The 22,738-nt window shown below is 36.9% G+C and overlaps 1 protein-coding gene across 2 annotated transcripts in view; it reads right to left on the reverse strand.

The window, feature by feature from the left end:
- CPQ (carboxypeptidase Q) overlaps positions 1-22,738 on the reverse strand; it is a 410,614-nt gene that overhangs the window by 142,818 nt on the left and 245,058 nt on the right. For both annotated transcript variants that reach the window (XM_084751322.1, XM_084751321.1), the window contains one exon: positions 17,395-17,506. In XM_084751322.1, coding sequence (XP_084607448.1) covers positions 17,395-17,506 — 112 coding nt within the window. The remainder of the gene's footprint in view (positions 1-17,394; positions 17,507-22,738) is intronic.

Genomic DNA, 22,738 nt, shown 5'->3' on the forward strand with positions numbered 1-22,738 from the left:
TTCAAAGGGACCCTAAATATTTTCATTCACATAAATGATCTATTTAATACCTCCATTTTGGTAACACATAAAAGTATACAAATGTAAGTCAAAGACTTACATAATAGAACTATTTTGTTCATCCCCCTAGCAAAGCCTGTTTTAAAACTAAGCTCTGATTATGTAAAGTAACAAAGAGAAGACATCTCCTGATTGCGTTCTAGCTAGCCCTCCTTCTGTTTCTACATGACCTATGTGGCTCACATTCTACTCACTGCTCTTTGCTGTCAGACTGGATTCACAGTAAGATCAAGTGTGAATGCCATGATGTCTGGAACTAAGGATTTGTTCTTTTTCTCAGTGCCAAGCATTACGGCTTGAGAGAAAGAGGGTGGGGAGACCTGTTTATTGGCCAGAAAGAATTAATCAGGCAGCTGAAAAGATGGATTAGCAGTTAAGAGGGTAAACTGCTTCCAAAGAAGATGCAAGTTAAGTTCCAAGTACCCATATCAGACAACTCAATGTCTGTAACTCCAGCTCAAAGAGATTTAATGCTCTCTTCTGGCTTCTGTAAACACCTGCACTCATGCACATATAGTTATACACAGATACGTATATATCCACATAACTAAAAATAAAATAAAAAATTTAAACAAAAGAATGATGAATAAAATTTTTTTCCATGGCATGATTGAGCAAGAACAAAGGGTTTATACCACAAAGGGAGATGGCCAGAAACCAGAAGTATCAAACATGACTGCCCTCTCCCCACCAAGAAATTACTCCTAATGATATTCTGCTATTCACATATGTTGGTGCCCTGTCCAGTCATCTTCAGAGGGGCATCATCACTAGAGCAGATGGGAGCAGATTCAGAGACCTACAATCAAACATTAGGCAGAACTCAGGGGGCCCCACGCAAGAGGGGAAGGAATGATTGTAGGAGCCAGAAGAGTTGAGGACACCAGGAGAACATGCTCCACAGAATCAACTAAACAAGCCTCATAGGGGCTCACAATGTCTGAAGCAGGAACCATAAAGCCTTGCATGGGTCTGATCTAGGCTCTCTGCAAATATGTTACGGTTGTTTAGATTGGTTTTTGTTTGTAGGATTCTTAATAGTGGGAGCAAAGGTGTCTTTGACTCATTTGCCTTTTCCTGGGACCCTTTTCCTCCTACTGGGTTGTTTTTATATGAGGTTTTGTGACTAGTATTACTGAATGTTTTTATGCCATGTTTGTTCGATATCCCTTGGAGGCCTGCTATATTCTGAAGGGATCAGAAGGAATAGGTAGGTGTGGGAGGGGGGGGTCAAAACTGGAGGAATGGAGGAAGGGGAGGATGCATTTATGATGTATTCTATGAGAGAGGAATAAATTTTTTAAATTTTATTTTATTAATTTATTCATATTACATCTCAATGGTTATCCCATCCCTTGTATCTTCCCATTCCTCCCTCCCTCCCTCCCATTTTCCCCTTACTCCCCTCCCTTATAACTGTGACTGAGGGGGACTTCCTCCCCCTGTATATGCTCATAGGGTATCAAGTCTCTTCTTGCTAGCCTGCTATTCTTCCTCTGAGTGCCACCAGGTCTCCCCCTCCAGGGGATGCAGTCAAATATGAGGCACCAGAGTACGTGTGAAAGTCAGACCCCAATCTCCACTGTGGGAGAGAGGAATAAATTTTAAAATGAAATAAGTGAACTGAAATCTGGTCTTTTTAAGGTCCAATTACCCAGGGGAGGCAGAATTACTGATAATTAACAACTGAGTATATTTGCTTTGACAATCTGGGACTTTCTAATGTAACACAAAATAAAATTGCGATTATGTGCCAGGGGGAGGCAACAAAGTAATTTTGCGTGATGTTCCTATGTTTGTTTGAACAGCATCATCTAGATGCTAATCAATGCCCAAACCTGGGCTTCTTAGGAACTGCATCTCCCACCTCTGTAGATGCTGCTGCCAGGTTAAGAGGAAGGAAAGAGTGCATATAAAACAATGACGGGATGGGCCACCAGCAGCTAAGCCTCATGTGGAAAGAGTATGGCAAGAATGACCCCCCCCCCCTTTGAGAGCTTTAGTTTGACATCTTTTGGACAACATTGCTCAACATGGGGTTATTATAAAGACTCTAGGAGCCCATCTTAATTCATATAAATTTTTAAAAATCAGTCATTTGTGAGTTATATAATCTCTGTCTAAACTAATATGCCAATTTAATTGATATTCTTCCAACTTGTTACTGTAATTATTGTTACCATGTGATAGATGAGATTGCAGTTGTTCTAAATTTTTATGATTAGATATGTGGAAATAAATTATTACTAGTTAACATATTCATATTTATTTTTTAACAAAGTCATACAAAGCAAACATGGAAAAGCTAAAAATACAAATGAGAACAGATGGCCAATTGGTTAGGGACTGCTGGTCTTTAGAATCTCACTTTTCTCAGTCCTCCTCCACTTCTCCTTTGCTGTTAAATGCTGGGTGTCACTGAGAAGAGAATGCTCTAATTTTTCAGATACATTCCCTGGATGCTGACCATTAGGCCAAGGGGAAAGAGTTTGTTTCCTTAGAAAAGAAACAGGAAGTGTTCATCTGGCCAATTAAGCTGATACAGCCCTATGGCTAAAAGTGTAGAAACGCTTACAAAGTATAAAATTCCAATTCTCATTATTTAATGCATTACAAAAAAGTAAAGAAAAGAAAAGAAGAAGGAAGATAAGGAAAAGGCAAAGAGGAAAAAAACAGATAAAGAACAAAAATTTTCAAATATTAGAGTAGAAAGTGAAAGTCAATGTTACAGTAACACAGCAGGACTGACTGACATATAAATTCCCAGAGACTGAGGCAGTGTGCACAGGGCCTGCATGGGTTCATACTAGAAGGAGTCATAGAACTGAAAGGAAAAGTCGACACAGGTCCTCATCCCTAACCCAGAAGCTATTGCCAATTTATAACCACTTGAAAATGAAAAATTAGTTTTTTTTAAGTGAGTTTCACTGTGGAACCAAACCACTTTTAAGGGGTAGGCCCACACCCAAAAGTAGATGGCCAACAAAAAATGAACTCAATGGCATGTTTGGATGTTCCTTATCTCATACCATTGTGTCAGGGATTTTTCTCTTCTGGTCATCTGGATATGCATTATGGCTTCCGTTTCATTGTTTTTGTTTGTTTGTTTTGTTTTTGTTTTACTGAGATTCTTGTGTCTGTACATGTATCTGATTCTTGTGCAATTTCTTTGGCTCTTTTTCTTCAGTTTGTTTGTTTTGTCCTATGTGATGTGTTTGCTTTTGTTTTATTGTATTTCTTTTTATTATCATTCCTTAGATGCCTGTTTGTTTTCTAAGGAGAAACCCCTCTAGCCAAAGGGATCCTGGGAGGCATGGTGAGTAGATGTAATATGGCGCCTCATTGGGATACAAACAGAGAAATGCTATTATTAGATACAAATTACTGGACTGTGAATAGGCCTCGCAGGTTTTAGTTAATAATACCGCATCATAATTTGTTCCTTAATTGAAACAAACCCACTGTGATGTTTACAGGGAGATCTGGGTATGTAGGATGGAGGACTCTGAGTAATCTTGGTAATTTTTCTGTGAATCTCAAATCTACCTAAAAATTAATTTAAAAGTTAATGGAAATGTTAAATAAGATTAAAACACAACTGAAGAGAAATAGAAGACTAGTCCAAAGGAAATCACTCAGAAAGATGTAAAGAAAGACAGATGAAAGATCTATAATGAAAGCTAAGAGCTATGAGACAGGGTCAGACACATGGTTTCTATGCCAGAAAACTGCTCGAGGAGATAATTTCCTATGTCGTTGCTGAATCCCACTCCCCGACACCTGCCAACCACACAGCTCTCAGCATTCAGATGGAAGAATAAAAGTAAGTCAGAATAGAGGGAAAACAGAAATGTTCCCACATATCCTAGTTCATCCTGGTGAAAGTGCAAACTGTCATTTGTGTACTTACATGTGTAAGAGCAAGTCTAGGAATGTGAGGAAAACAGCACAGTGATTTTCTAATTCTAGGAAGACTGGTATATACACCTGATTACACTTCAGTCAAAGATAACAAAATAAAGACACAGTTAAATTAGCTAGGCATTTATTACATAACTACTATGAGGTACACTTTAAGAAGAAGATTGTTGATGCAGAAGGAAGGAATGCTAGTTAATAAAAATGTTGGTAAATATAATGACAACTGAACAATCCCTAACTAAATAACAATAAATATTGGGGAACTTCTTACACAGTATGAACTGAATTAGCTCATTTAACTATCAAAATAAGTCTACAGTATATCCTACTACAATTCTGATTAGCACACAAGAAAACCAAGACAAAGAGCAATTAAAATTTGCAAGGAAAACAGTTCAAAAATGATAAAGCAAAAACTCCATAATAACTGAGTAATAAAGTATCTGGGGAGGGTTTACACATAGGCCTAAGTAAACTACTAGTTTATTGCAGTATGTTTGGTAAGGTGTGCATGCATGCTTGCGTGCAGGCATGTGTGTGCAAATGCACGTGCAGGAGTGCGTGTGTGTTTGAAGAGAACATACTAAAACAGTCTGTGATTACTGTTTCATTTCATTAAGACATGCATCAACACAAATATTTACATATTTTAACAAAAGAGCAGAAGTAGACGAATAAACTTCTAAATAGAAGGAAAGTGAGGATGGATTAAGTAAGCCAGTTAATTTAATGGAAACTGAAGGAGAAAAGGAGGAAATTAAAAATGCAACTTTAAAATTTAAAACATTGGAAAACTGCAAAAACAGTAAGCAAGCACAACGAGGTAAACAGAACACACCTCCCTAGTATCTGATCCTCTCAGGTTGGAAATTTAAAAAAATCTAACTCGATACTGTTTACAACAAAGTCAACCAAAAAACAGTGACCTGGACAAGTTGAAACTAGAGTAGATGAAGGAAGGCTACCCAAAGAAGAGGGATGGTTCTTTGATATTTATAGAAGATGAACCAAGCAGAGGATGTCATTCTAAATAAAGTAGGCCTATGGGTTTGAATGCATAAAGCACCGAAGTCTCAAACCACATAAAGATCAGTTGTGAAAAACTCAAGAGAGAAATTTATAAAATCACAATCCTATTGGGAACTTTTAGTATACTTTAGTATACTTCCTTCCAGATCTGAGGAAGACTTATGCATAAATTTATTGAATAATAGTATTAGGTAGATTCTATTGCTAGAAGAGTGAGGTTAACAGGTCATCTTTTTCAAGTTAGTCCAATCCAGTTTTGAGAAATAGACTAGGTATTAAACCTAATTCTTAACAAATACCAGAGAACTGATACTCCACAGACAATGTTATAACCCTTACTCAACAGAAGTGGGACTCAATATCTCAACAACACAGTGTTCTTAGAGATGTAAGGGAAGGTATAATAACTAGAGTCAAAGGAAAAATCATAAAGAAAATTCCATCATATTTTAACTCAGTGGCTATTCTATTCAACACTTGTGAGATGCAATCAATCTGATGCTCAAAGGCATTTGTGGACAAGTGTATGTATTAGAAAATAAAGACCAGCTACTAAGGGACTAAACATTCACTTCAAGGAGCCAGAAGTAAAACAGAATAAGTCTGACTATAAAATATAATTTATGTAAAAAATATGAAACAGTGTGATACTATTTGGTATATACTTATAGAGTAATGTTAAAAACAACCTTGGATCATAGACAACCATGGGTTACAACCGAAGAGAAGAGGGGAAAGGGGGAATAGATAGGTTCAAAGTTGATTTCAACCATGCCTATAATGTTTCATAGAAAGGATCTAAAACATATACCCCAAATACTTTGCACTTATGGAATCTAGATAATTGTGCCTGTTTATTGTCCTCTGCTATTTTAAATGCTTGAAATATTTTTTATCACATATATATTATATACTTAATGTAATTGAATAATGCAATTGAATTTGTTATTGAAAATATGCAGCAGGCACATAGGACATATTCAGCAGCTAATTGCTCACTTTCTCCTCTATGTTCAAGGCATGATTGATCATGAATATGGAAACATCAGACATGGAGTTCTCTTGATAGATAGTTTATATTTCATAAACACAAACAATTGTGTTTGAAAACTTTTTCTACAAAATTTTTATGTGACCAAAGATTATATGTAAATGTTTTCACTTAAGATTATTCAACTATAAAATAATGTAATTGAATATAAAATACTATATATTATATATTATATTATATATTATTATATATGATACATATTATATAATATATAAATGCTTACAATATGTCTTAGCTAAATATATATTTACTATGTATTATACTATATGTTAATTATGTATTATATTATGTTATATATTGTATGTTATGTGCTATATGCTACATATTGTGTTATAGGCTAACATTATGTTATATATTAATATAACATATGATTTCTATATAACATAATATATAAAACATAACCTATAACACATAATGGCTGATATATATATATAACATAACATATAATATAATATATAATGTATATTTAGCTAAGAAATATTTCAAGCATTTATATATTATACAATATATCATATATACTAACATGTATATTCTATATTATGTGTTATATTATATATGTTATATGTTATATAACATGTAATATATTTTATATTATTACATCATTATAATATTATACAACATACAATTAATATGTTATTATATGTATGTTATAATAACATATACTACAACTATAACAATAATAATGTGTAGTTATAATGTATATAATTTATAATGCAGTATATATATAAATATTTAAGTGATCTCACTTAAAATTATTCAACTGTAAAATAAGAAACAATACATAATTTTTCTTCATGAAGGCTAGTTCTAATACAAAGCACTTCATAAAATATTTCTTTGTCCTAATGTTTGCCTGAAAAGGAATGGCTCAGTGGTTTTATAGTCTGTAGACAATGTAACAGGTATATAGCCTTTGAAACACTGGTACATTGTATTTTCCCATACACATTCATTAAAGCAGTAAGTCAGAATAGTTGAAATTATACTCTAAAAATACTCCTTTCAAACAATGCCATCATCACTAAAAAACAAACAGTAATACAAGCATAAGTGATTATCATAATTTCCTGCGCTCTTTGTATGAAGCCCCTGAGCCCATGGATACTTGATATTGCTAAAAGCCAAGATTTATTGAGAATTTAGTCACCAGATACATTGTAAACAGCACCAGATTCTGTCTTCTGTGACTTGGTGTTTTTCTCTCTCTAACAACTGACTTGGAAGTAAGTTACATTGCCCTTCATATTTTCTTCCTGATGTTTCTTGCCCTCAGGAATATATAAACTTTCTATATACAGTATTATTTATGTGGAGGCTATTGACAGAAAGATAAAAAAAGATAGTCTCCCATCCTTCATGTGGGAGTACCATTTTAGTTCTATGTCACATTTACAAGTCATTTGTTACATACTCTTCACTATGGCAACAAATGAAGGCTTTTTGTGTAGAATCATGGGTGAGTTTAGCTGTTCTACCTTGCTAAGCTAAATATATTAAAGAGGACGTGATGAGGTTCCAGAGGTACCTCGTTTTGTGCACCCACATTTTCTGTATCATGTTAAAATTAAAGAGAACTTATCTGAATTTTCATTTTGGAAAGCAGTCTTATCATGTCTGCCTCATACTGAAAACCCTTTACAGGGTCCTGCTGCCTATAACATTGCCATATTTCAGTTTTGTATCTAGCTGCCTTCACACACTGGCATTTTTCATTTGATCAATTCCTATCACTTCTTTCCTGTCGCTTCAGATTTACAGAAACATCCTCCATTCCTTAAACCATAGACTTCCAATTTTGTTCTTTATTGCTCAACTATCTACTTTTTTTGAGATTTAGCTCAAATGTCCTTGCTTATGTGAAGCCATTGCTCTTGGACCATGAGCTCTTGGCAGAGGGGACTGTATCCTCTCCATTTGATTTACCTGTGATGACATGGCCACTTAGGGAAATACAATAACCATACTATGATAGTGTTGTCTCAATGAGGTATCTAGCTCTTCTAGACAGAGCCATCCTGAACTTGCATGTCCTCCATTCCTGAGTGGGAGAAAACTCACTCAGATACTAATGCTACTTTGTTATATTCTATGGCTTCTCTTCTTTGTGAGGAATCTATTGCTTTCCTCACTATTGCAAACTATGGAAAATGAGGATCAATGGAATTCATCCTCAATTAGCATTCACCTGTCATCTCCTTTCTAGTCCTCTACCAGAAAAGGAGTAACTGGAGGCCTCCATTATGCTTTCTTGTACACTAATATGGTACATTCTAATCAACTGATAAAATAGTAACAACAAAATTCAAATAGCCTATAGCTCTAAAATGACTACAGATTATTCCATACCACATCCAAAGTACTAGGCAACCGTAATCTAAGAGTCATTTTTAACAATTCTTATCTTATCCCATTGTCATATCTTAAAGATCAATTTATATACAACTTCTTTTTAAATTTTTTATTAAGTAATTTACTCACATTACATCTCATTTGTTATCCCCTCATTTGTATCTTCCCGTTATTCCTCCCTCCCTCTTTCACCCCATTCCCCTCCCCTAGGACAAAAGGGGACCTTGTCTCCCATTATAAGATCACAGCTTATCAGTTCTCTTCCTGGTAGCCTGATTACTCTTCCTCTGAGTGTCACCAGGTCTCCCCACCAAGGGGAAATGGCCAATGAGGGGGCACTAGAGTATGTCCAAGTCAGTCCCTGCTCTCCATGCAATTGTGGAGAATACTGTGTCCATTGTCTAGGTTTGGATAGGGGTTCTAGGTTTACTGCATGCATTGACCTTGCTTAGTACAGCAGTTTGAGCAGACCCACCTGGGTCTAGATCTGCCAGCCTTAATGTTTTTCTTATAGGGTTTTAGGACTCTCTGGGTCCTTCTATTTCCCCACTCTTCCTTACTTCTCTCACCTAGAGTCCCAGTAGGAAGTCCCAGTGTCTATCACAATCTCCAGCTAAGTGAAGACTTTCAGGGGGCATCTCTGTTTGGCTAGTGTCCAATTGTAAGTGAGTATATGCCATGTGTATCTTTTTGGGTCTGGGTTAACTCACTCAGAATGATCATTTCTAGTTCCACCCACTTGCCTTCAAATTTCAGGATTTCCTAGACAAAGAAGCCAAATCTATTCAGTGGAAAAAGGATAGCATATTAAACAAATGGTGCTGGTCTAACTGGATGTCTCCCTGTAGAAAGATGCAAGTAAATCCATATTTATCATCATGCACAAAACTGAAGTCCAAGTGGATTAAAGACCTCAACATAAAACCAGAGACACTATATCTGTTAGAAGAAAAAGTGGGGAAGGGCCTGGAACTCACTGGCACAGTAGACAACTTCCTGAACAGAAAACCAACTGCCCAGGCCTTAAGGTCAACAATTAATAAATGGGACCTCATGAGGCTGAGAAGCTTCTGTAAGGCAGAAGACACTGTCAACAGAACAAAGCGACAGCCTACAGACTTGCAAAAGTTCTTCACCAACCTTGCATCTGATAAAGGACTAATATCAAAATATAAAAAAGAGCTCAAGAAGTTAAACACCACCAATCCAAATAACCCAATTGAGAAATGGGCCTCAGAACTAAAGAGAATTCTCAACAAAGGAATATTGAATGCTGAGAAACACTTAAAGAAATGCTCGGAGCTGGAGAGATGGCTCAGAGGTTAAGAGCACTGCACTGACTGCTCTTCCAGAGGTCCTGAGTTCAATTCCCAGCAACCACATGGTGGCTCATAACCATCTGTAATATGATCTGATGCCCTCTTCTGGCCTGCAGGTGTACATTCAGACAGACCACTGTACACATAATAATAAATAAATCTTAAAAAAAAAAAGAAATACTCAATGTCCTTAGTTATCAGAGAAATGCAAATCAAAATGACTCTGAGATTCCATCTTTCACCCATCAAAATGGCTAAGATCAAAAACTCAAATGACAGCATATGCTGGCAAGGATGTGAAGAAAGGGGAACACTCTTTAATTGCTGGTGGGAGTACAAACTTGTACAACCACTTTGGAAATCAATCTGGCTCTTTCTCAGAAAACTTGGAAGACAGCTACCTTAAGACCCAGCTATACCTCTTCTTGAAATATACCCAAGAGATGTTCGAGCATACAACAAGGACATACGTTCAACCATGTTCATAGCAGCCTTATTCACAATAGCCAGAACCTGGAAACAACCCAGATGTCCCTCAGTCAAAGAATGGATAAAGAAACTGTGGCACATTTACACTATGGAACATTATTTAGCTATTAAAACAACTTGTCATTTGTATATGCCAGTAGAAATGCCTATGCTTGCTGAATGATATGTAAGGATGTCGTGTGCTACTGAAAGTTACAAATGAATTTGGATCTCAGAACAAGTTGTCAGCAATTTGTAGCCATAAAAGGAAGCAAAAACATGTTTCCACAGTTTTATGTGAAAGCCAGGCACTATGTAACTTAAGAAGATCCCTCAAGTGTTTATGAGACAGGGTCACAAATGCCCCATGACCATAGACTCATTTTTAGAAGCGACCAAAAAGAGGAAACAAGAAAAAGGGTGAATACATTTTTACATTTCTAACTGCTCAATTGTTATAGACATTTGCTTCACTAAGTACAGTTATTAAAAGGCAAGACCAAAGTTTTCTAAGAAAAAAATAAAAGCAAACCATCACCTACACATTAAAAACTATGTTAACAATATTAAACTAAATTGCAAAGGGATATTTAAATACTTTAAAGAGGTTTATTTTCTGTATAACTTTAAAGTGACTATACTATTCTCTAAAAGTGGTGAAGACCAGTAGCTTTAATAGGATTCTTGATCCAAGGTCATATTCTCCCATCTTGTGTTTGTAAAATAACTGTGGAGAAAAACATCCAAAGCAAAAGTAGACAGAGTTCCTGAAATGTTTTAAGATAAAAATTTCCAAAAAAAATTCAGATTCATAGAAAAAATAACAGAGGGAAGGCAACATATTTCAAACAATACCCCATTTATTTAAAATAAAACAGACTGGAAGGGTGTGGATAAGAAGTCATTGATCAGGTAAAGTTTTCTTTTGGATAAATACAAGTGCTTCTTAAGTACGGTCTCTATAGGCCAATTATGAAACCATTACATAGTTGCAAAGATACCCAGCAATTTGGAATGAGAACAGATCCAATCCTTTGGTATATAGCCCAATGACAAGCATTTGATTGATTATTCTTAGAATTTTCTTTCATTCTGCCACCTCTCAAAATGCCCCAGGACAGTGAGTTCAAAAGTACATTCTTTCAACAAATGTCTTGGTTGAAAAAAAGAAATTACTAAGAGGGGTTTTTTTTTAAACCCGTGTGTTTATAGCATATTTCTTTTCCTTTCTTTATACTATCTCTTGATAGGCTCAGGAAAAATGTTCCTTGAGTCAGGCTGGGAATGCCATTCCAGTGACCTGGAACTCAAGGGTGCCTACCAATAGTATTAGGGTTGGAGTCAAGCTGCTTACTTTGCTTTTTCCATCAGACAGCTGTATTGTCTGCAGTAGGGCATGTGACTTTTCCTCTGCTTTGAGTTACTTTTCTGTACAGTAGCTGTCAAAGAGCTACATCTGCTGCTTGGGGCTATTAACAGGAAGAAAGGACCATGTATACAGTGGAGAGATCAGTACATGACACCATGCAGTCAACCCAGTCGGTACTTTTAGCATAGCCATAGATCTGACACTTTGGGATGACCGCCTTTCCTAGTGCAATCTCTTCTCTAGGTGTAAGTCAGTTCTCATATAAGCTCAGGACTCCTACTATCTCTAGTCCTACAGTTTCACCTCATTGGAAGTTGCTACCTCTCCCCTTACATCAGCAACGCTGGATTGGATTTCCTTGTGCTTTTCCAGGGTGGACCTGACAAGAACCTGGGAAGAAAACTCCTCATCTATGTCTTCATTTCCAAGAGGAAGTTGTTGCACTGGAGATGGCTGTAAAAGGTTCTAACAGAATCAACACTTTGGCATATATTTGAATGTCTTTACTGGAACATTCTGGGTCAGGGAAGCGGGTGATTCCTCTATAACTCTTCCCACTCCTTAGTTTTGTCTGCTAGTTATGTCAATAAAGTATTCAATCTAATTGTGATATCAAGAATTTCCCTCTTTATTGTCTCTTTTAAAAGGTGGCTGTTGGAAATATTTTCTTCGTTACAAAAACAAAACATTTTTATTATACACAGACACACCACACATAGACATATCAGAGCAAAAGTGTGCAGCTTCTGCCACTCTGCAGCCCCCACTCACCCTTCCAGCTAAGACTGTTCCTAACAACATGTTCCTCCTTCTGCATCCCTGCTGAGAATTCCTGCTTCAGTCCCCTTGTACTTCAGGAACTCCTATTTATCTTTTCCATACAAAGCTCACAAACTCAAGAATCAGCCTGTTGAGGTTGCCCTGCCCAGCCAAACTACCTATGCCCTTCCTTCCACAGGCATCCAAAACAATGTGTACATGTCAGTGTTAGGGAGCATTTGAAGCAATTTTATGGCTTGTTTTGAATCAACTATCTCTTCTGCTTCAAGGATGTCAAGGTCAGTGTCTACTTCTTCTTTGGTCTCGGCATCAAGGATATAGATATGGTATCAACACATAAAACGTGTTGGATGAGTGAGCAAAGGAGCATACAAACCAGTATCTTCTAAGATACACTTTCATACTTGATAATAATAACAATCATGTTATATATACAAATGGATATATATATACAAATATATATATGTTATACATCCCACATTTCATAAACCAGGCAATGCTCATCCTTCTTTGTCTTACATTTCTTTAGTATCAAATCACACAAATTCTAACTTCACAGGAAATGATAAAACTGGGAGAATTTTAGAGTAGAAGACAGTTTATTTTTTGAACAACAAATGAACCCTGTGAAGTATAGCAGTTTTGGCAATGAGCTTTGTCCACTGACACCAGAACATTCCAGGAAATGACATCTCAAATAAACAACTTCACATCCAGTAAAACACACACACATACACACATACACACACACACACACACACACACACACACACACACACACACATGCACAGGGAGAGAGACACACACAGAGACACAGAGAGAGATACAGAGAGAGATAGAGACAGAGACAGAGAGAGACGGAGACAGAGACAGAGACAGAGATGCAATAACACTTCACAGCAAATAGCCTGCTGCTGACAGTTACTTAGGAATGACTGATTATATTTACAAAACACAAATGTCTCATTAGATTAATTGAATATAATTTAAGCTGATGGCTTGGGCAAAGGAGTCTGTAAGAGTTTTAAAGTAGGGACACAAAGAACAAGATTGTTGAAGGCTAAATCTTAGGAAAAGAGTCTCAAATATCAGAGAGCCCCAGTGGACCAACACTTCAAATTAACAAGTCACTGAGGGACTCAGATGTTCAGGCTGCCTGACATCTCATCCAAGGAAGAATATCCAACAGTAGTGTCATTTTTCTTGGGAAAAGATTTCCACATAGCCTTTCTAATTTGCCAATTAAACAGTTTAGGCTCAATACAATTAAGCAATATAATTATGAACCCATTCTTTTTTTTCGGTCTCAGGTTTTTACTGCTTCTTTTCCATTGTCTTTGCTGGTGCTGTGGATCAAATTTAGGATCTGGCAGATGCTAAGCACTTGTTTTCCTACTGAACTTCATTCTCCTTCTCCAAACTCATCTAGAATTACTGATGCTTATTCAGAACCAGTAAGTGACACACTGGATCCAGACCTTCATGGTAAAATGCATAGAAAATCTACCGAAAGAAATTCAAAATCATTTTTTAAGTCTATGATGATTATTCCTTCAACAGAGCGTATGCACCAGAAATTATAGAAGACACCTAAGATTCATTAAGTTTCGTGGAGAAGTAGAAGATGTGAAGGATTCTGTAGGCTTCCATCTTATAGAAGATGGTAGCTTAAATGGCAAAGCAAAAGGATGTTAATGATACTATAGGAGTTGGTTCCAGGGTTGCACTACTACAACTAAAAGACTAAGAAGGCAGAATAGTCACTAATGGGGCCAGAGGTTAAAAACATCATCTTCTCTTTTGCTAAAGTTGTTTTTCTGAGTCATGCTTATTAAGTCATAAAATATAACAGTTATAGAGAACTTGGGTTGGGTCAGGCCTTGTTATAAATAGATTAGGTTAATGCTTTATTTAATTTTCAAAACAAGCATGAGAGATAGAAACTATTATTATTCTTATTTCCTAGATGGGAAAACTCAGGCACAAAGAGTCAAAGAAAGTTACCAAAGCTTAAGTTAGGCAACTAGGGAGCTGCCAATCTGAGGTATGAATAGCACAGGTGGCCTAGCTCCAGCATCCTGTGGGCTTTTTGTTTGTTTGTTTGGTTGGTTGGTTTTGTTTTGTTTGAGACAGGGATTTTCTGTGTAGCCTGGCTGTCCTGGAACTTGTTCTGTATACCAGGCTATCCAGGCTACATATCTGCCTGTCTCTGGCTTCTGAGTGCTATGATTAATGTTGTGTGCCACAATGCCCACCTCAGTGTCTGAATTTTTGGTAACATGTCAGTGCTGCCTCACAACACATACTTAAAAGAAATGCCACTTTTATTTTGCAGTTTAAATTATATGTTCATATGAATTTTCAGAAATCTTTCAGAGACTAAAGCTGTGAATAGAAGATGGGTCAGTCCCTACCCAAAACAAAAACAAAAGAAACGAAAAACTCAAACAACGATGAAAACTGAACTCAGCTTTCTCAGAGCTGGGACTCCATTTACCGCTGCATGCTGTTTGAGGTTTATCCCTGAAATTGAATTGAACTCAATTAATAGTGGTTTAGGGTCCTACGTTGAGGACCAGAGAACAGAGATTCAATCTGTAGAGATGACTTAGTTTTTAGTTCAACCTAGAACAAATAAAATAAGCTGGAAGGTTGTCGTTAAATAAAGATGGGAAGAATACAGGCCAGAGTGCAGGTGCTCTTCCCAAGGCCAGAAAAGCACTCTCTAGGACAGAGTGACCTACCGCCCAATTCAGATGAACTAGCTGTTCTTTCTATTCCACCACTCCATTTCTATCAAATTGGTGAAACATACCGAAATAAAATTAATTTCCAGAATAAACATCTGCACTCCACAAGGACATGTGCTTGATTTTTGCATGTTTTCCCCTAGAACCTGTTTTGTTCTGGAATGATTGTAAGGGGAAGATGGAGGTCACCAAGAGACAGGAAGGAGGGAGTACTTCCCATACAACCTAGACCTCTGATTATGTGCATTTGCATTTTGTTTGCTGAGAGTTCCTCTCTTTAACTTTACTGGGTTGTAAATGGAGGCACTGAAACTCTGCTAACAAAAATGCCTGTAGGTGGGTATAGAGTTCTCTCACTGTGCCAACGCTCTTGGAACAGAGAATATGCCCTAAACCTCTCTGTGCCCAGCTTCTACAAAGGGCTGTACAACAAGCGTAGCAGATGCTCAGTGCATCTTTTCCATATTATATAGTAACAATGACAGAATGTTAAGAATGTGCAACTCAAGATTCCAATTAGTTTGTTTAATTAATTTTTCAAATGATCCCGTGTCAGGTTACCTAGAGATATTTTATGTATGCATTTCTCAAATCAGGGAAAATATTCTTACCATCTGTCCCAAGGACATTCAGCAACATCTAGAGAAATTTTCACTGTTACAGTTTTGGGGTGGTGGTGAATGATAGTGGCAACTAGTGGGCAGAGTCTGAAGATGTCCTGAAATCTCACACTATAATCTGAATTTTTAATAGTGCCAAGGTTGATAAATACTTGTTTTAAAATATCACACAGTTTTTTCATTTCTACATTCTTAAACACAAATAAAATACAATTCATAAAAATATAAACAAAAATACTGATGAATTAAAATATTTGATTAAAATAAGACCATTTCAACAATCTACCATTAGATCTGCATTATTTTCTTTTTGAGATGGAGTCTCATATAGCTCAGGCTGGCCTTGAACTCACTATGTACCTGAAGATGATCTTGAATTCTTGATACTTTTGCTTCTATCTCCTGATTACTACAACGATAGGCATGCACCACTGTACTCATTTATATGAGTTGTTTGGGATTGAACCCATGGCTTCATGGATGCTAGCCAGATATTCTGCCAATTGAGCTGTATCCCAAATAAGTAATTTTCAACTGACCTATGTAGAAGAGTAGAAGACCCTATAAAAATGGCAGGAAATCATGAGATCAGAACACGTATACTTAAATGAACAACGAACAATGAATGTTTTGACCTCTATGCCATGTGAATCAGAATTTATTCTACAGCTACCGCCCAGCACAATCCTCTTGATGAAGCACTTTAAAACCAGCACTGTCTGGTTCAGACAGCAAACTCTTGATTAGACTGTTCTGCTATTTCTAACTGCACTACATATCCACCCTTTTGACCAGCAGCACATCAAAGGGGAATGTACATATTTTATTTGCAAATATGGTCATAAAAAACTGCTTCTAATACTATACCACTTCCCCTGAGTGGGGAGACCTGGCAGCACTCAGAGGAAGGATAGCAGGCTACCAAGAAGAGACTTGATACCCTATGAGCATATACAGGGGGAGGAAGTCTCCCTCAGTCACAGTCATAGGGGAGGGGAGTAAGGGGAAAATGGGACGTAGGGAGGAATGGGAGGATAAAAGGGATGGGATAACCACTGAGATGTAATATGAGTAAATTAATAAAATAAAATTTTTAAAAAAGCTGCTTTTGCTCTTAGCCATGTCTGTCAGTGCCTCCTCCTCTCAGCCATGCCTAGGTCCAGTTTCTCAACCTGGCTTCATACTCTGGCTATTGGAATCATTCTTTTACCACTAACACACTCTCTGATGTTCATAAAAGGATGACTGGCTTGCCCCACTATACTCACAGCATGATGCTTACTACCTTAAGCGGAGAGGATAAGGAAGTGGGTGGGTGGGGGGGGCAGCTGATTCTTCTCTGAATTTGGTCATGCGAGGTCTGACATCATCTCCAACTGTTATGTAACAGTTGTTCTGGTTTTATTTGCTTGTTCATTTTCCCCAGTGAATGTCAATAATATTTACTTTAGATATCTGGAGTGTACTTGAATAAAATTTTCTTTAAGATATAAGTTAATTTTTATCCTTTAAATAGAAGAATAATTCTATTCTGGGGTTAAACTGAGAAAAAAATATAAACCACAAGGGGGTCTTTGAACCTACCACAAAAATGAATCCATCATGAAGTTTCTATATACAGTTAACAAGACACTACTGAGACCATCACACCTTGGTTAAAGGCTTTCTAAATATTTACCAAGATCTTTAACAAGTGAGAGTGCTTCCCATGATATAAAGGCTCCAACGCCATCATCCATGGCACCTTGCCCAACATCCCAGCTGTCCAGATGTCCACTGACCAGAACAACCTAGAATACATAAGAAAAAAATGCTAAGAAAATGACATAAAAAAGAAACACTCAAGTATTTGAAATATGATTTGTTTCAAGTGGAAAATTTGGTACAGCAGCTTTGGCACAATTCTGTATTCATTCTCAGAGTGATGAAAATCCTCCACTTGTGCTCCTCTATTAATAATATAATCTTGACCACTAAGGGCATTTGTTTATTCCTGACTGTTTTTAAATAATTACATAGTTTAAAGTCAAAATTACATAGAAAGAAGCTCAAAACATCAACCATAACCTCAACTGGTTATTGATTCTTGAAGACACCTAATAAACACATCAAATTTAATTAAAATGAGAACAATAATTTATTTTTAAGTAATTGTGTTATGTTATAAATTACTTAAATGTTGAATAAATAAGACTTAAGTCCTATATCTAATTAAACAAAACATTTAAGAAAAATTTCTATTCGCATTAGGGAAATATAGAGAAACATGGACATTATATTATAAGGTTTAAATCACTGTAAACTAAGATGCTGTTTAAAGGAATAGTAGTATTTTTCTTTCAAAAGTGTGAAAGTGATTCTAGTATAACTAAAGTGAACCTTTTCTTTCATTGGAAGGGATAGAATCCAAAGTCTCATGAGTGCTGGACAAGTGTTTGACTGCCAAGTTACATAGTTGGATCTTATTGAATTGAAATATATGTGCACATCTCCAACAAGCTGAAAACCAAGTAAAATGCTGTTATGTTAATAAAGTTCTGGTGTAAAAATAGCTGACCTCTAGGCATCACATAATATGCAAATATGGATCAGAGAGGTTATAGAGCCAGATAATGACTTTAGGAAAAACACTTCAGCAATTAGAATGGGCAACAGTTTCCTAATAGACTTTTTTTTAAAAATTCTATATCATAAAGAAAAGATTTACTCAACCAAAGACCCCTCTAAGAGAGTGAAAAGGTATTTTAGAGAAAGAAAGTTTCATCTATACACACAGTAAAGGATGTATATACATATGTTGTATAAACAGTTCCCATGAAACAACAGCAGTCAATTGATAGAAAAATGGGCAGAAGACTTATACAGATAACTCACATACATACAAAAGATATACAAATTACTACAGTAACCGTAGAAAAATACTCAGGATCATTATCATCAAAGATATATAAACTAACCACATTAAATCTATAGCCACCAGGTGGCTAAAATGGAAAATAGAGAAAATGTCATATCGTGATGAGTATGCAGGGCACCTAGAATTCTCAAACATTATTGGGCTGAAGAGTGGTCAACAACTACCCTGGAAGAACATCTTACCTAAGGACTGTGACCACACACAGACTATGAGGATTAGAAATCTTATTCTGTAGGGTATATGCAGAAGTGCATTCACTTTAAAGAAGACAATTTTCATAACAGAATATTAATGGCCCTGTCCTGCTCTGAAAAGGATAATATCCAAATGTCTGTTAAAAGTAGAATGAACAAACTGTATTCATGAGTGGAGCACAACACAACAGCAAGAACAAACAAATACAATGCATGATAAATAGCATGATGAATAAAAGAAGCCAGACACATAATAATATACTGCATATAATTCCATCTACATAAAGCATAAAACCAAACAAAACAGGAAAGTGGTTCTCTTTGTCAAGGACTATGAGAAAACAGAAGGAGGGATGATGTGAGCTTTTGTGGAAACGATGTGTGTTTCTTCTGATTTGGGCGCTGGCCATGTAGGTGTGCTCAACTCATATATTTAACATGTGTGACTCTCCTTGAGAATATCAACCTCAACAATATCTTTAGAAATTGATGCATAGCAAGCTGTCAGAAAACCGAAGATCAGCCACCATTCTTTATGATTAACATGGAAATTCTCCATTTTCATGTGAAAGGAGTTGTGGCCTAACGTACCACTGTGACCTTAGCACTGCCTATTCACTGAGCAGCTGAAAGTTCTCCTGATGACTTACAGGCGACCCAGCCTAGTATGACTTCATTGTAGTCACAAACAAGGGTAATGTCACAGACTAATAAATGGCCACATAACAAACCCAAATGGATTGTTTCTAAGAGGGAATTGAAAACAAAATAAAAAATAAAAAAGAGCATGTTGCCATAGTAGAGTCTTCTGACTTAGAAAGTGGTGTCATTCCAGAGAAGTCAGGGTGAGATCTGTCACATCTTCATAACCCAGCACCATTGTCCTTGTAAGGCTGTGGCAGAATGAAAAGTCAAAATGTGCTTAAATTAACTTCTTTCTTAGTTTATTCAGGACTAACCATATCAAGGCAGCCACAATTTTATATTTCTAATCTCTTCCACAATCACTGAGGTCATTTCATAACTGTATTTCTTTGTGTCTCTTACAGGCTTCCTCTTCCCCAGATAGCAATTACCACTTGCATTAGCAGTTATGACAGGAAAGATGACTTGGGATAGTAAAAAGCTAAATTATAAACCATATGATCTGACCTTTGGCACAATGCTATAGAGGAAAAAAACATATCATTTAGGTTGTGAGAGTTTTAAAACATTTTTCAAATCAAAATGTTGGGAGCCACAATCTGATGATTATAAATTTAATAGGGTAACAACAAAATTACCTCTAATTTCGTAACAATTTAAAAGCAAATCTGAAATTTTCTCCTGGTAAAAGCTTTTATATGCATATAGAAAAACCGCAGTGAAAATTCCATTCAAAATGGCATTACACCAGTCTCTAAAAGTCTACAGCAGCCTAGAAGAAGCCCATCCAGAAATATGTACAAATCACAAGGCTGCTTAGAACCTGCTCTAAGTCAGAGTCAGGTGCAGATTAGCATTAACTGTTATAAAGTTGGATCTGATTTAAGCAAGAAAAGCAGAAACTGTTTACTTAGAGAAGCAGTAAACTCAAGATTCATGAAATTTAGCACCCAATAAAAGGGGAATAACACTCCCTTTGTCCTAATCACCACCCGCAACCAAGAAAGTAAAAATGGGGTACCGCCCCTTGTGTGCTTCTACCTGAGAGGCAGGCAGAGCTCTGACCAGTAGACTTTCCATTACCTTCTTTTCTGAATTCATTAAACAGTAAGAGGCACGAAAAAAGACAAAACCACAAAAACAACTATAGCAGCCATGACAGCACAACAGGAAGGAGAATGGGGAGTCTGGCCCTCTGAAGTGTGAGGTGTGTTCTCTGTGAAGCACACATTAGAACACCTTTAAGTGACTACCAGAGGCTTCAGCCTAAGGAGTGAGGGGGGAAATCTCAGCAGGAGGAAACTGGATGCAGTGCAGCCTGGTGAATTAGACTGGTAGGGTATAACCCCTGGATGGCCAGCTGTGGCTCTTAGAGTAGAGAAGGACAGAATTAAGGTAAGCAAAACACAAAACCCAGGATATGCACTCACTTCCATTATTGGCATGTCCTGAGACTCTGGATTCAAGTGGATTTTCCTGATTAGAAGGTGAATAAGAACAAAAACAAAAACATGGCAGAACAAGAGGGATAGAATGGGGTGGAATGTAATCATTTTTATGAAAATGTTCAAATATGAGCTATCAGAGAAAACATCATGGTCTTTTATACATTATTTCCTTCAACAAGTTTATTGAGTTCTTATTATGTGCTAGAGATACAGACATAAGCAAATATTCTGTCATAAGTGAATCACATTTTGTTGGAGACAAAAAAAAACCAAAGTAAATAAATATAATGTAAGTATAGTTCTATATACTATAAAGACAAACCTGGGCATGGTGGCATACATCTATGATTTCAATACTAGAAGGCAGAAACAGGTAGATTACCAGTTGAGGTCAGTTTGGCTATATAGCAAGTCTATTATATAAAAGAATAAAGAGAAAGGGAGAGGGAGAGATGGAGATGGGGAGATGCAGAGAGCAGAGAAAACATATGGATACTAGCAGGGATTGGTCTGGAGAAAGCTGGAAATTTTTTTTGGTGGGGATAAGTTCTCTTCCTAAGGAGATGGTATTTGTATATGAAGACCCAACATTCTTAGTAGCTTGAAACCATGTGTGGAAGCTCTGCCTGGAAACAAGAGCAACATGTTTGAAGAAGGATAGGAATTCGGTATGACTAGAGTATAGCAAAGGTAGTTGCTGGAAGGATGTGGAAGCTGTGGGGGTTACACAAGCATGCGAGCCACCATGGAGAATTCTAATTCATTCTAAATGGTAAAGGGCAAAGAGAGGATCATAGCATCCCACTGCTAGTAGGTCACTGCTAGTGGGTAAACTGCGAAGAATGCAAGGTGAGAGATGAGGAGGAAACAGGCCTATTTGCTGAAACTAATTAATCTAAAATCAGTTTATGAGGGAAAACTAGCCAGCTACAGAAGAATTCTGTCCCCTCCATAACAATAAGAAAAAGCAAAATAATTAATAAAGCCACAACTTTCTGAAAAGCACAACTTCAATTTGACCAGAAACTAATCTGAGGGATAGCATGGACTCTGAAGAAATGAAATAGTACACTGTTGGCATTTGTCAGGGAAATGAAAAAATGGAAAAGCAGAACCATGGAAGTACCAAGCAATGTGTGTGAATGTGGGTCAGCACAAGCATTAGAATTCCCGAAACCCATATAGAAGCATTAACATCTTATTTCTACTGTTAACAAGAGACACCATAACCTGTTGGCATAAGGGTATTGTGTAATTCAAATGCTGGTTTCTGTATCCCCCATTTCTGAGAAGCTCTTGTCTCAGTGTTGTATGAACTCTGCCTTCCCAATTGTGCCCTTGAATGCCAATAAAGCAGCTTACAGCCAATCACCGAGCAGGGAAGAGAAGAGGCCTGGATTTCCTGCCAGTCAGGGGATGAGGAGTTAGAGGAGGAAGTGGAGGAACTCAGCAAGGGATTCAACCACCTGCAGAGAGGAAGCAGATTGAAGTGGAACAAAGAAAGAACTAAAAAAGCAAGTAACTTGGGGATTTTTGCAAAGATGGAGTCAGGATAACATAGTGGGTTAAGAACAGACTTAAACTGCTCAAGATTGTGTTGTAAAGCCTTATAAACAAATATAAAGGAGTCTGAATTATTTGTACGATAGTTAGGAGAATAAGCTAAGAGAAACAAACAATTTTGTAAAAATAACTTCAACAAAGACCATGGCATCTGTTATAAAGAAAAAACATTTAATTGGGGCCGGCTTACAGTTTCAGAGGTTTAAATCCAGTATCAGCATGGCAGGAAGCAAGGTGACACATAGGCAGAAGTGG

Source organism: Acomys minous (genome assembly GCF_964271855.1).
Source record: "Acomys minous genome assembly, chromosome: 12".
NCBI lineage: Eukaryota > Metazoa > Chordata > Mammalia > Rodentia > Muridae > Acomys > Acomys minous.